At 41.9% G+C, this 13,914-nt stretch overlaps 1 protein-coding gene across 2 annotated transcripts in view; it reads left to right on the plus strand.

The window, feature by feature from the left end:
• The window catches only part of atg7 (ATG7 autophagy related 7 homolog (S. cerevisiae)), a 192,438-nt gene that overhangs the window by 23,825 nt on the left and 154,699 nt on the right, over positions 1-13,914 (plus strand). For both annotated transcript variants that reach the window (XM_034166198.1, XM_034166197.1), the window contains exons 9-11: positions 115-236; positions 4,348-4,438; positions 12,181-12,325. In XM_034166198.1, coding sequence (XP_034022089.1) covers positions 115-236; positions 4,348-4,438; positions 12,181-12,325 — 358 coding nt within the window. The remainder of the gene's footprint in view (positions 1-114; positions 237-4,347; positions 4,439-12,180; positions 12,326-13,914) is intronic.

A 13,914-nucleotide genomic window follows, 5' to 3' on the forward strand; every position in this document is an offset into this window, starting at 1 on the left:
TTCTACTTAAGCAGTTAATTATCACAGTACCTGATTGCCTCTGATCTGTAATCTGCAAATGATGTGATTTTCAGTTGTTGACTTTTGCATTTCTTTTAATTTTGTACATTCCAGGGGTGCTAAGCTGGACACAGTTGAGGTTCTGTGTTTTCGGGACAGAACTTTACAAGGAGGTCGCTCTATTCAGCACAGCATCATCTTCCAGATTGAGCTCCCTGAAATTCCCCTTAACTCGGGTAAACATCATTCCACCTTCTGTACTGTGTCTGTGTTGTTCTTGCTGTGCCCACTACACTGTACAGTGGGGGAAAAAAGTATTTAGTCAGTCCCTGATTGTGCAAGTTCTCCTACTTAGAAAGATGAGAGAGGTCTGTAATTTTCATCATAGGTACATTTCAACTGTGAGAGACAAAATGAGAAAAAAATTCCAGGAAATCACTTTTAAAGAATTTATTTGTAAATTATGGTGGAAAATAAGTATTTGGTCACCCACAAACAAGCAAGATTTCTGGCTCTCACAGACCTCTAACTTCTTAAAGAAGCTCTTCTGTCCTCCACCTGTTACCTGTATTAATGGCATCTGTTGGAACTCATCTGTATAAAAGACACCTATCCACAGCCTCAAACAGTCAGACTCCAAACTCAACCATGGCCAAGACCAAAGAGCTGTCGAAAGGACACCAGGAAGAAAATTGTAGATGTGTATCAAGCTGGGAAGAGTGAATCTAAAATAGTCAAGCAGGTTGGTGTGAATAAATCAACTGTGGGAGCAATTGTAAGAAAATGGAAGACATACAAGACCATTGATAATCTCCCTCAATCTGGGGCTCCACGCAAGATATCATCCCGTGGGGTCAAATGATCATGAGAACAGTGAACAAAAATCCCAGAACTACACGGAGGGACCTGATGAATGACCTGCAGAGAACTGGGACCAAAGTAACAAAGGCTACACACTAAGCAGAGAGGGACTCAAATCCTGCAGTGCCAGGCGTGTCCCCCTGCTTAAGCCAGTACATGTCCAGGCCCATCTGAAGTTTGCCAGAGAGAATATAGATGATCCAGAAGAGGATTGGGAGAATATCCTGTGGTCAGATGAAAACAAAATAGAACATTTTGGTTAAAAACTCGTCGTGTTTGGAGGAAGAAGAATGCTGAGTTGCATTACAAGAACACCATATCTACTGTGAAGCATGGAGGTGTAAACATCATGCTTTGGGGCTGTTTTTCTGCAAAGGGGACAGGACGACTGATCCATGTTAAGGGAGTAATGAAGGTGGCCATGTATCATGAGATTTTAAGCCGAAACCTTCCATCAGTGAGAGCACTGAAGATGCAACATGGCTGGGTCTTCCAGCATGACAATGATCCCAAACACACTGCTCGGGTAATGGAGTGGCTCTGTAAGAAGCATTTCAAGGTCCTGGAGTGGCCTAGCCAGTCTCCAGACCTCAACCCCATAGAAAATTTGTTGAGGGAGTTGAAAGTCAATGTTGCTCAGCGACAGCCCCAAAACATCACTGCTCTAGAGGAGATCTGTATGGAGGAATGGGCCAAAATACCAGCTACAGTGTGTGCAAACCTGGTGAAGACTTACAGGAAACATTTGACCTCTGTCATTGCCAACAAAGATTATGTTACAAAGTATTGAGTTGAACTTTTGTTATTGACCAAATACTTATTTTCCACTATAATTTACAAATAAATTCTTTAAAAATCCTACAATGTGATTTCCTGGAATTTGTTTTCTCATTTTGTCTCTCACAGTTGAAGTGTACCTATGATGAAAATTACAGACCTCTCTCATCTTTCTAATTAGGACAACTTGCACAATCAGGGACTGACTAAATACTTTTTTACCCCACCATATCTCTGTTTCTTTGTATAGAGTGCACCCGGAAAGTATTCACCGCTCTGTACTTTTTTTTTTTTTTTTTTTTTTTTTTAATGTTACAGCCTTATTCAAAAATGGGTGGTTACATTTTTTTTTCTCAACATTCTGCACACAATACCCCATAATGACTGGGGGTTTTTTTAAGATTATTGTAACTTTATTAAAAATAAAAAATCATGTGTGCATAAGTATTCACACTTTGCCATGAAGCTCAAGATTGAGCTCAGGTGCATCCTGTTTCCACTGATCATCCTTGATGTTTCTACAGCTTAATTGGAATTTACATGGGGTAAATTTAGTTGACTGGACATGATTTGGAAAGGCACACACCTGTCTACATATAAGACCCACAGTTGACAGTGCATGTCAGAGCACAAACCAAGCATGAAGTCAAAGGAATTGTCTGTAGACCTCCCAGACAGGATTGTCTCAAATTTATTTGTAATAAATTTGAAAAAAAATTCCCCCCAAAAAACTTTCTCATGTTGTCATTATGGGGTGTTGTGAGTAGAATTTTGACGGGGAAAAAATGAATTTACTCCATTTTGGAATAAGGCTGTAACATAACAATGTGAAGAAAAGTAAAGTGCTGTAAATACTTTCTGGATGCATTGTAGTATTAACACATTGCATATTTGGTAATAGCACTGTGGCTTAGTGGTTAACACTCTTGCCTCACAGCAAGAAGGTCATGGGATAGATTCCCACCTATGGTCTTTCTGTCTGGAGTTTGCATGTTTCCTCCCACATTTAAAGACATGCAGGTGAGATGAATTGGAAATTTTATAATTGCCCACGTCTCCCTTGCAAAAGAGATCTTGATCTCAATGTAACTAACCTGGTTAAATAAGGGTTAAATTAAATCGTACCTGTGGGCAGTAACAGTATGGTGTGGCATACTGTTACTGCCCATCTGCCCAGAGATTACAGAGGTCAGATGCTATGGCAATCTGACCTTGTCAATGCAATTCTGTGCTACATTTGGTCCAAATCGGTTTGAAAATCAAATTCCTTGACTTTGACCTTTGCAGATTCATTGTTTAAGGCCAATGTTAGTCAGTCTTCCTTGACATAACAAGTTTGGTAGAGCAAAAGGATCTTTGAGGAGTCGGCCAACAGACAGACAGCCAGGCTTGACCTTGACTCCTATCATTGTCCTTTTGGCTAATTTCACCTTGGTAGGCAAATCTGGAATCCACCACTATATGTGTGGCACACTTGGTGCAAAATGGAGTGAAAAAACTTAAATTTTGTCCTTTGACCACAATGGCCTTGACTCCGTAAACTTTTCTTTACTAAATGTGATGTGGTCTAGCAAATTCCAGAACTCTCTTACAGATGTGTGGCAAGTTTAATGAGATAAGTGGCCATGAGAGTGAATAAGCAAAAACTTGTTCTTTGACCCAAATTACCTTTTACTTCTGCCAAAACAAATTCTAAGGACATTTCTGGCACTGATTGTCATCCACATGTCACCTTTGGTGGAAATCGGCCAAAGGACCTGGAAGGAGTAGGGAGAGCAGACACAGTCATTGCTGAAATTATAATATGATGTGCGTTTGTGTAACTCTGAGTGCATGTTGTGTAACACTTGATGCACATGAACCGAATACCCATTTGGGGTGTGTTATCATGAGTAATCTGTGGTAACACTGGCATTGTAATCAGTCATGAATGTTTCGAAAATGTTGAAAAAAGCCGTGATATTGGGACAGATCGTGACCTGTCATAGGTGCTGATTGGCACAAATAAATGAGGAAAAGCAAATACTAGGTGACAATCTAATGTAATATTATGCAGCAGTGGCATCAGCCTAACTGGAAAATTGCAATTGGGATGAAATAATTGCACGTCATAGCGTGCAGCTGAAACATGCACAAGAGCATCTGATTGCCAGCGAATGTTGTTGATTCAAGAAAGCATTTGTTGGCACATATTGTATCAATTGGAAGCAACAGCACACAGTCTACCTACATACAATGCAGCCCTGGTTGATCACAAACTGTGGCCAATCACATCAGATCACCCACAAGTAGGAACAGTCCACCAACTGGCTTGAAATCATAGAAATATAAAAACTGGAGCACACGGTCCCCTTTTCTTCATATGGATCCATAGAATGCATCAAAGACACAGCATGCACAGAGCACTGCAAATGGAACACCACAGCGGAAGTGTGGTCTGAGTGGATTGATGTACAGTGTGCCACATGCATGGCACCTTTGGTGGCTTTCTTTTTGCTTGTCCTTGTGTGTGTGTGATCAGCGGTGCTCAGTACCACTCTAACACAGCGTTTCTGCCATTGTTGGAATGCGGACATCAATTGTGGCAGCAAAGCCGCAGTTGGAGATCGGCCTTAGTTTTAGTTTTCACAGTTCTATGAAAATTTGTGCTTTGAGAAACAGGGAATGTTTGTGGACCTTTAAAGCTGTTAATGTGGGCTTGTTTTATAGGTTGTCCTAAAAGTGTAGGCTGGGAGAAAAACCCAAAGGGTGCCATGGGTCCCAGGATTGTCAACCTTAGTGAAAGCATGGATCCTAAAAGGTAATACACAGCATATCTATTAAAAGCTTGCTGTACATTTGGAAAAATTTCTGACCCACTCACTCACTGACCATATGTTAATCCTATGTTGGCCCTAGTAATTGCAGGAAATATGCACCATATTTTTCAGAGTGTAAGTTGCGCCTGATAAAAATGCCTCTCGAAGTGGAAACCCCCCCAACATATAAGTCACACCACAGTATACATAAATTGTACCCTTTTTCTGTATCATCAGCTCTTTATTTTGAGGATTTTGTCCATTATTGAAGCATACTTTTTATTATTGGCTTTTATTGTTAGTTTATTTTGTTTAGTCCTTTGATTCCTGGTAATGCCCTATATAAATAGTTATTATTGTAATTATTATTAGTAACAAATGCGCAATGTTTTAGACTATACTTTACACCCAAGTATAAGTCACTGGGGCCTCCCAAACTAGGGAAAAAAATACTCTGAAAAACACATTGTGTGTGTGTGTGTGTGTGTGTGTGTGTGTGTGTGTATATATATGTGTGTGTGTATATATATGTGTGTGTGTATATATATGTGTGTGTATATATATATGTGTGTGTATATATATATGTGTGTGTATATATATATGTATATATAACACACACAGTGGGGTAAAAAAGTATTTAGTCAGTCCCTGATTGTGCAAGTTCTCCTACTTAGAAAGATGAGAGAGGTCTGTAATTTTATTTATCTATCATCCACCTGGTCATTACTGTGAGTTTCTCTGTGAATTTTCAGACCTTTTGTCTGGCTTAGTGCTTAGCTCAGATAAGATAATTATAGTGGGCGATTTTAACATCCACATAGATGCTGAGAATGACAGCCTCAACACTGCGTTTAATCTATTATTAGACTCAGTTGGCTTTGCTCGAAATGTAAATGAGCCCACCCACCACCTTAGCCACACTTTAGATCTTGTTCTGACATATGGCATAGAAATTGAAGACTTAACAGTATTCCCTGAAAACCCCCTTCTGTCTGATCATTTCTTAATAACATTTACATTTACTTTAATGGACTACCCAGCAGTGGGGAATAAGTTTCATTACAGTAGAAGTCTTTCGGAAAGCGCTGTAACTAGGTTTAAGGATATGATTCCTTCTTTACGCTCTGCAATGCCATATACCAACACAGTGCAGAGTAGCTACCTAAACTCTGTGAGTGAGATAGATTATCTTGTCAATAGTTTTACATCCTCATTGAGCACAACGTTGGATGCTGTAGCTCCTCTGAAAAAGAGAGCCTTAAATCAAAAGTGCCTGACTCTGTGGTATAACTCTCAAACTCTCAGCTTAAAGCAGATAACCCGTAAGTTGGAGAGGAAATGGTGTCTCACTAATTTAGAAGATCTTCACTTAGCCTGGAAAAAGAGTCTGTTGCTGTATAAAAAAGCCCTCCGTAAAGCTAGGACATCTTACTACTCATCACTAATTGAAGAAAATATACTCAACAAAAATATAAACGCAACACTTTTGGTTTTGCTCCCATTTTGTATGAGATGAACTCAAAGATCTAAAACGTTTTCCACATACACAATATCACCATTTCCCTCAACTATTGTTCACAAACCAGTCTAAATCTGTGATAGTGAGCACTTCTCCTTTGCTGAGATGATCCATCCCACCTCACAGGTGTGCCATATCAAGATGCTGATTAGACACCATGATTAGTGCACAGGTGTGCCTTAGACTGCCCACAATAAAAGGCCACTCTGAAAGGTGCAGTTTTATCACACAGCACAATGCCACAGATGTCGCAAGATTTGAGGGAGCGTGCAATTGGCACGCTGACAGCAGGAATGTCAACCAGAGCTGTTGCTCGTGTATTGAATGTTCATTTCTCTACCACAAGCCGTCTCCAAAGGCGTTTCAGAGAATTTGGTAGTACATCCAACCAGCCTCACAACCGCAGACCACGTGTAACCACACCAGCCCAGGACCTCCACATCCAGCATGTTCACCTCCAAGATCGTCTGAGACCAGCCACTCAGACAGCTGCTGAAACAATCGGTTTGCATAACCAAAGAATTTCTGCACAAACTGTCAGAAACCGTCTCAGGGAAGCTCATCTGCATGCTCGTCGTCCTCATCGGGGTCTCGACCTGACTCCAGTTCCTCATCGTAACCGACTTGAGTGGGCAAATGCTCACATTCGCTGGCGTTTGGCACGTTTGAGAGGTGTTCTCTTCACGGATGAATCCCGGTTCACACTGTTCAGGGCAGATGGCAGACAGTGTGTGTGGCGTCGTGTGGGTGAGCGGTTTCTGATGTCAATGTTGTGGATCGAGTGGCCCATGGTGGCAGTGGGGTTATGGTATGGGCAGGCATCTGTTATGGACGAAGAACACTAGTGCATTTTATTGATGGCATTTTGAATGCACAGAGATACCGTGACGAGATCCTGAGACCCATTGTTGTGCCATACATCCAAGAACATCACATGTTGCAGCAGGATAATGCACGGCCCCATGTTGCAAGGATCTGGACACAATTCTTGGAAGCTGAAAATGTCCCAGTTCTTGCATGGCCGGCATACTCACCGGACATGTCACCCATTGAGCATGTTTGGGATGCTCTGGACCGGCGTATACGACAGCGTGTACCAGTTCCTGCCAATATCCAGCAACTTTGCACAGCCATTGAAGAGGAGTGGACCAACATTCCACAGGCCACAATTGACAACCTGATCAACTCTATGTGAAGGAGATGTGTTGCACTGCATGAGGCAAATGGTGGTCACACCAGATACTGACTGGTATCCCCCCCCCAATAAAACAAAACTGCACCTTTCAGAGTGATCTTTTATTGTGGGCAGTCTAAGGCACACCTGTGCACTAATCATGGTGTCTAATCAGCATCTTGATATGGCACACCTGTGAGGTGGGATGGATTATCTCAGCAAAGGAGAAGTGCTCACTATCACAGATTTAGACTGGTTTGTGAACAATATTTGAGGGAAATGGTCATATTGTGTATGTGGAAAAAGTTTTAGATCTTTGAGTTCATCTCATACAAAATGGGAGCAAAACCAAAAGTGTTGCGTTTATATTTTTGTTGAGTGTAAGAACAACCCCAGGTTTTTCAGTACTGTAGCCAGGCTGACAGTCAGAGCTCTTTTGAGCCGAGTATTACTTTAACGAGTAATTACTTCATGACTTTCTTTGCTAATAAAATTTTAACTATTAGAGAAAAAATTACTCATAACCATCCCAAAGAGTTCCACAAGGTTCTGTGCTAGGACCAATTTTATTCACTTTTTTAGGCAGTATTATTAGACAGCATTGCTTAAATTTTCATTGTTTTGCAGATGATACCCAGCTTTATCTATCCATGAAGCCAGAGGACACACACCAATTAGTTAAACTGCAGGAATGTCTTACAGACATAAAGACATGGATGACCTCTAATTTCCTGCTTTTAAATTCAGATAAAACTGAAGTTATTGTACTTGGCCCCACAAATCTTAGAAACATGGTGTCTAACCAGATCCTTACTCTGAATGGCATTACCCTGACCTCTAGTAGTACTGTGAGAAATCTTGGAGTCATTTTTGATCAGGATATGTCCTTCAGTGCGCATATTAAGCAAATATGTAGGACTGCTTTTTTGCATTTGCGCAATATCTCTAAAATTAGAAAGGTCTTGTCTGAGTGATGCTGAAAAACTAATTCATGCATTTATTTCCTCTAGGCTGGACTATTGTAATTCATTATTATCAGGTTGTCCTAAAGGTTCCCTGAAAAGCCTTCAGTTAATTCAAAATGCTGCAGCTAGAGTACTGACGGGAACTAGAAGGAGAGAGCATATTTCACCCATATTGGCATCTCTTCATTGGCTTCCTGTTAATTCTAGAATAGAATTTAAAATTCTTCTTCTTACTTATAAGGTTTTAAATAATCAGGTCCCATCTTATCTTAGGGACCTCATAGTACCATATCACCCCAATAGAGTGCTTCGCTCTCAGACTGCAGGCTTACTTGTAGTTCCTAGGGTTTTTAAGAGTAGAGCTTTCAGGCTCCTCTCCTGTGGAACGAGCTCCCAATACGGATTAGGGAGACAGACACCCGGTCTACTTTTAAGATTAAGCTTAAAACTTTCCTGTTTGAAAAAGCTTATAGTTAGGGCTGGATCAGGTGACCCTGAACCATCCCTTAGTTATGCTGCTATAGACTTAGACTGCTGGGGGGTTTCCCATGATGCACCCAGTGTTTCTTTTTATTCACTTCTTTTTGCTCTGTATGCACCACTCTGCATTTAATCATTAGTGATTGATCTCTGCTCTCTTCCACAGCATGTCTTTTCCCTGGTTCTCTCCCTCAGCCCCAACCAGTCCCAGCAGAAGACTGCCCCTCCCTGAGCCTGGTTCTGCTGGAGGTTTCTTCCTGTTAAAAGGGAGTTTTTCCTTCCCACTGTTGCCAAGTGCTTGCTCACAGGGTGTCGTTTTGACCGTTGGGGTTTTTCTGTAATTATTGTATGACTTTTGTCTTACAATATAAAGCGCCTTGGGGCAACTGTTTGTTGTGATTTGGCGCTATATAAATAAAATTGATTTAATTTAATTTTCAACATAGGTACAAAATGAGAAAAAGAAATCCAGAAAATCACATTGTAGAATTTTTAATAAATTTATTTGTAAATTATGGTGGAAAATAAGTATTTGGTCACCCACAAACAAGCAAGATTTCTAGCTCCCACAGACCTGTAAGCTCTTCTGTCCTCCACCTGTTACCTATATTAATGGCACCTGTTGGAACTCGTTATCTGTATAAAAAAAAACACCTATCAACAGCCTCAAACAGTCAGACTCCAAACTCAACCATGGCCAAGACCAAAGAGATGTCGAAGGACACCAGGAAGAAAATTGTAGACCTGCACCAGGCTGGGAAGAGTGAATCTACAATAATCAAGCAGGTTGGTGTGAATAAATCAACCGTGGGAGCAATTGTAAGAAAATGGAAGACATACAAGACCATTGATAATCTCCCTCGATCTGGGGCTCCATGCAAGTTGTCATCACGTGGGGTCAGAATGATCATGAGAACAGTGAACAAAAATCCCAGAACTACACGGAGGAACCTGATGAATGACCTGCAGAGAGCTGGGACCAAAGTAACAAAAGCTACACACTACGCAGAGAGGGATTCAAATCCTGCAGTGCCAGGCTTGTCCCCCTGCTTAAGCCAGTACATGTCCAGGCCCATCTGAAGTTTGCCAGAGAGCATATGGATGATCCAGAAGAGGGTTGGGAGAATATCATGTGTTCAGATGAAACCAAAATAGAACTTTTTAGTAAAAACTCAACTAGTCGTGTTTGAAGGAAGAAGAATGCTGAGTTGCATTCCAAAAACACCATATCTACTGTGAAGCATGGGGGTGGAAACATCATGCTTTGGGGTTGTTTTTCTGCAAAGGGGACAGGACGAGTGATCCGTGTTAAGGGAAGAATGAACCTGGCCATGTATCGTGAGATTTTAAGCCAAAACCTCCTTCCATCAGTGAGAGCATTGAAGATGCAATGTGGCTGGGTCTTCCAGCATGACAGTGATCCCAAACACACTGCTTGGGCAACGAAGGATTGGCTCCTTTAAAAAGTATTTCAACAGCCTGGACTGGCCTAGCCAGTCTCCAGACCTCAACCCAATAGAAAATTTGTTGAGGGAGATGAAAGTCCATGTTGCCCAGTGACGGCCCCAAAACGTCACCGCTCTAGAGGAGTTCTGCATGGAGGAATGGGCCAAAATACCAGCTACAGTGTGTGCAAACCTGGTGAAGACTTACAGGAAACGTTTGACCTCTGTCATTGCCAAAAAAGATTAAAGTATTGAGTTGAACTTTTGTTATTGACCAAATACTTATTTTCCACCATAATTTACAAATAAATTCTTTAAAAATCCTACAATGTGATTTCCTGGATTATTTATTTATTTATTCTCATTTTGTCTCTCAGTTGAAGTGTACCTATGCTGAAAATTACAGACCTCTCTCATCTTTCTAAGTAGGAGAACTTGCACAATCAGGGATTGACTAAATACTTTTTTACCCCACTGTGTGTGTGTGTGTGTATATATATATATAATGCGAAAAATACAGTACATATTTTTTCACATTGCAGCATTTTTTTTTTTGTTTTTTATAAAACAAGATTTTGTCTTAGCTGGAATAGCTACCATTTTATGTCTGGGTCGATCCAAATGGTGTAGCTCGGCATTTTCAAAGTGTGAAAGTAAAGCCTCCAAATAACATGTATATATTTTTAAAAGATTGTTTTCGACTATCGACCGATAGTCGAACCTTGGATTCAGGAGGAGCAGTGTGGTTTTCGTCCTGGTTGCAGCACACTGGACCAGCTCTACACCCTCCGTCGGTTGCTCGAGGGTTCATGGGAGTTCACCCAACCAGTCCACATGTGCTTTGTGGATCTGGAGAAGGCATTCGACCGTGTCCCTCGGGGCACCCTGTGGGGGGTGCTCCGGGAGTACGAGGTCCGGGGTCCTTTGCTAAGGGCTATCCGGTCCCTGTACGACCGCAGCAGGAGCTTGGTTCGCATTGCCGGTAGTAAGTCGAGCCTGTTTCCAGTGCATGTTGACCTCCGCCAGGGCTGCCCTTTGTCACCAGTTCTGTTCATTACCTTTATGGACAGAATTTCTAGGCGGAGCCAGGGTGTAGAGGGGGTCTGGTTTGGGAACCACAGAATCTCATTTCTGCTGTTTGCGGACGATGTGGTTCTGTTGGCTTCATCAAATCAGGACCTTCAGCGTGCACTGGGGTGATTTGCAGCCGAGTGTGAAGCGTCTGGGATGAAGATCAGCACCTCCAAATCCGAGGCCATGGTTCTTGACCGGGAAAAAGGTGCTTTGCCCTCTTCAGGTCGGTGGAGTGTCCTTGCCTCAAGTGGAGGAGTTTAAGTATCTCGGAGTCTTGCTCACGAGTGAGGGACGGCTGGAGCGTGAGTTCAACAGACGGATCGGTGCAGCGTCTGCAGTGATGCGGTCGCTGTATCGGAGTGTTGTGGTGAAGAGAGCTGAGCAGGGGGGCAAAGCTCTCGATTTACCGATCGATCTACGTTCTGACCCTCACCTATGGTCATGAGATTTGGCTCATGACCGAAAGAACGAGATCGCGAGTACAAGCTGCCGAGATGAGTTTCCTCCGCAGGGTGGCTGGACGAGCCCTTTTGAGATAGGGTAAGGAGCTCGGAGTCGAGCCGCTCCTCCTCCACGTCGAAAGGAGCCAGCTGAGGTGGCTCGGGCATCTTTTCCGGATGCCCCCTGGACGCCTCGCGGAGAGGTGTTCTGGGCACGTCCCATTGGGAGGAGGCCCTAGGGAAGACCCAGGACACGCTGGAGGGACGACTTCTCTCAGCTGGCTTGGGAAAGCCTTTGGGTTCTCTCGGAGGTGGTGTGTGTGGATCAGAGGTCTGGGCCGCTTTGCTTGAGCTGCTGCCCCCGCGACCTGACTCTGGATGAAGCAGAAGAAAATGGATGGATGGATATTTTTAAAAGATGTGCGTGTCACGGCAGGCATTAAAATATAGTTTAATTCATTCACTATCTCTAATCACTGATTTTAATTTGATTTTAAGAAAAATAATATGGAAATGGCCCTGTTTTAGTGTGAGTACAGAGCATCTTTTCATGCCTGAACAGATCCTCAATGATATTTATAATGATGCCTCACATTCTCTCACACAGACATACAGACTCACACCTTTCATCAATTGTGTGTGTCCAGACTTGCAGCATCATCAGTGGATCTCAATTTGAAGCTAATGAGATGGAGATTGGTTCCCTCATTGGACCTGGATAAGGTGGTTAGTTCAAAGTGCCTCCTACTGGGAGCCGGGACTCTGGGCTGCAGTGTAGCCAGGACACTCATGGTAAGGGTGAACATGAATATTGTTTTACATCACCAGATGTTTGTTTGTTTGTTATTTTAGTTTAAATATCAAGTATTGCTGAATTTATACGTGTACACTTAAAGGTGGATGTTTTTCAGAAGTATTCAAACTTTTACTGGAAAGCACTTTGGTCACCTTTTGGGCTCTGTAAAGGGCTGTACAATTAAAAGCTGATTGATTTGCAAGGAACCAAAACATGGGCAGCGCTGTGGCTTGGTGGTTTGCACTATTGCTTGACAGCAACAAGATCATGGGATTGATTCCCACCTGTGGGCTTTCTGTGTGGAGTTTGCATGTTCTCTCTGTGTTTGTGTGGGTTCCCTCCGGGTGCTCCTGCTTCTCCCACATCCAAAGACATTCAGGTTAGATGAATTGGAAACTTTAAATTGTCTGTGGGTGTGCTTGTCGGTGTGAATGTGTGTGTCTGTTTATATGTGGCCCTGCGACAGACTGGTGTCCTGTCTATGGCGTGAACATGCCTCAAGACCTGTGATTGCTGGGATAGACTCTAACCCCCCCCCACACACACACACACACACACACACTTACCATGAACATTAATTGAAGTAATCAAATAAAAAGAAAATGGATGGATGGACCCAAAACATTACTACGATCTTTTGTTTTGGCTGCAGCATACAAATGTTCAGCTTTCTTGCACTGCATTTTATTTGAATAGATTTTTTTTATTAGTTAATTGTATTTTTCTTACACTCGCATTGGTTATGAGCAGATTTTTTTCCCGTTTAACAGTAGAACCATTAGGATAAAAACTTTATCATTGACACTGTATTCATATCATATATAAGCCATTTGTACCACCCACATAATTGTGTCAGAAGTTATCACACTTCATTTGCTAAAAACTCCTGCGCTAACGCTAACCACACAGATCTTTGCACTGGTCAAATTCCCTAAATTGCACAACCTTTTTCCCAGTGTGACAGCTAACATTTCTCCACGCTTTGATTTACAGAGACTTGCAAAAGTATTCAGCCCCTTGGTACTTCACACATTTTAATTTGTTTATGGTTTCAAATACAAAAAGTAAATCAGGCTTCTCAATATAAAAATTTCTAAAATGATCTTCCTTAGACTCAAACTGAAAGTGAATCTCTACAACTTTATATTAATTAATTAAAAATACACAACCATCATCTTGGCTTTTATATTTAATCAGCCCCTTTTGTGTACCTGTAAGTTATCAGTTTAATTGCCAGTTTTCTTCAGACAAGTCAGTGGATGGATACATGAACATTTCCAAGTCACTGAATATGTCTTGAACTTTATTTACATCAGTTATGAAGAAATACAAACAGTATGGCACTCTATGGTAAGTCTGTGTGGAGTAGGCAGTTCTCAAAAACTGAGTGACTGTGCAAGAAGAAGAGTGAGGGAAGCCACCAAGACATCCAGACAACCCAGAAGAAGTTACAGGCTTCTGTGGCTGTGATTGGAGAAATTGTGCATTATGCATGTTTTGCATTTTGTATCCCCAGTTATACAGCTTCATGATGTAGTACAGAGGATTTTATTAAAAAGACCTGAAAGTTCAGCTAAACATGACA

This window comes from Thalassophryne amazonica, chromosome 3, assembly GCF_902500255.1.
Source record: "Thalassophryne amazonica chromosome 3, fThaAma1.1, whole genome shotgun sequence".
NCBI classification, from domain to species: Eukaryota; Metazoa; Chordata; class Actinopteri; order Batrachoidiformes; family Batrachoididae; genus Thalassophryne; species Thalassophryne amazonica.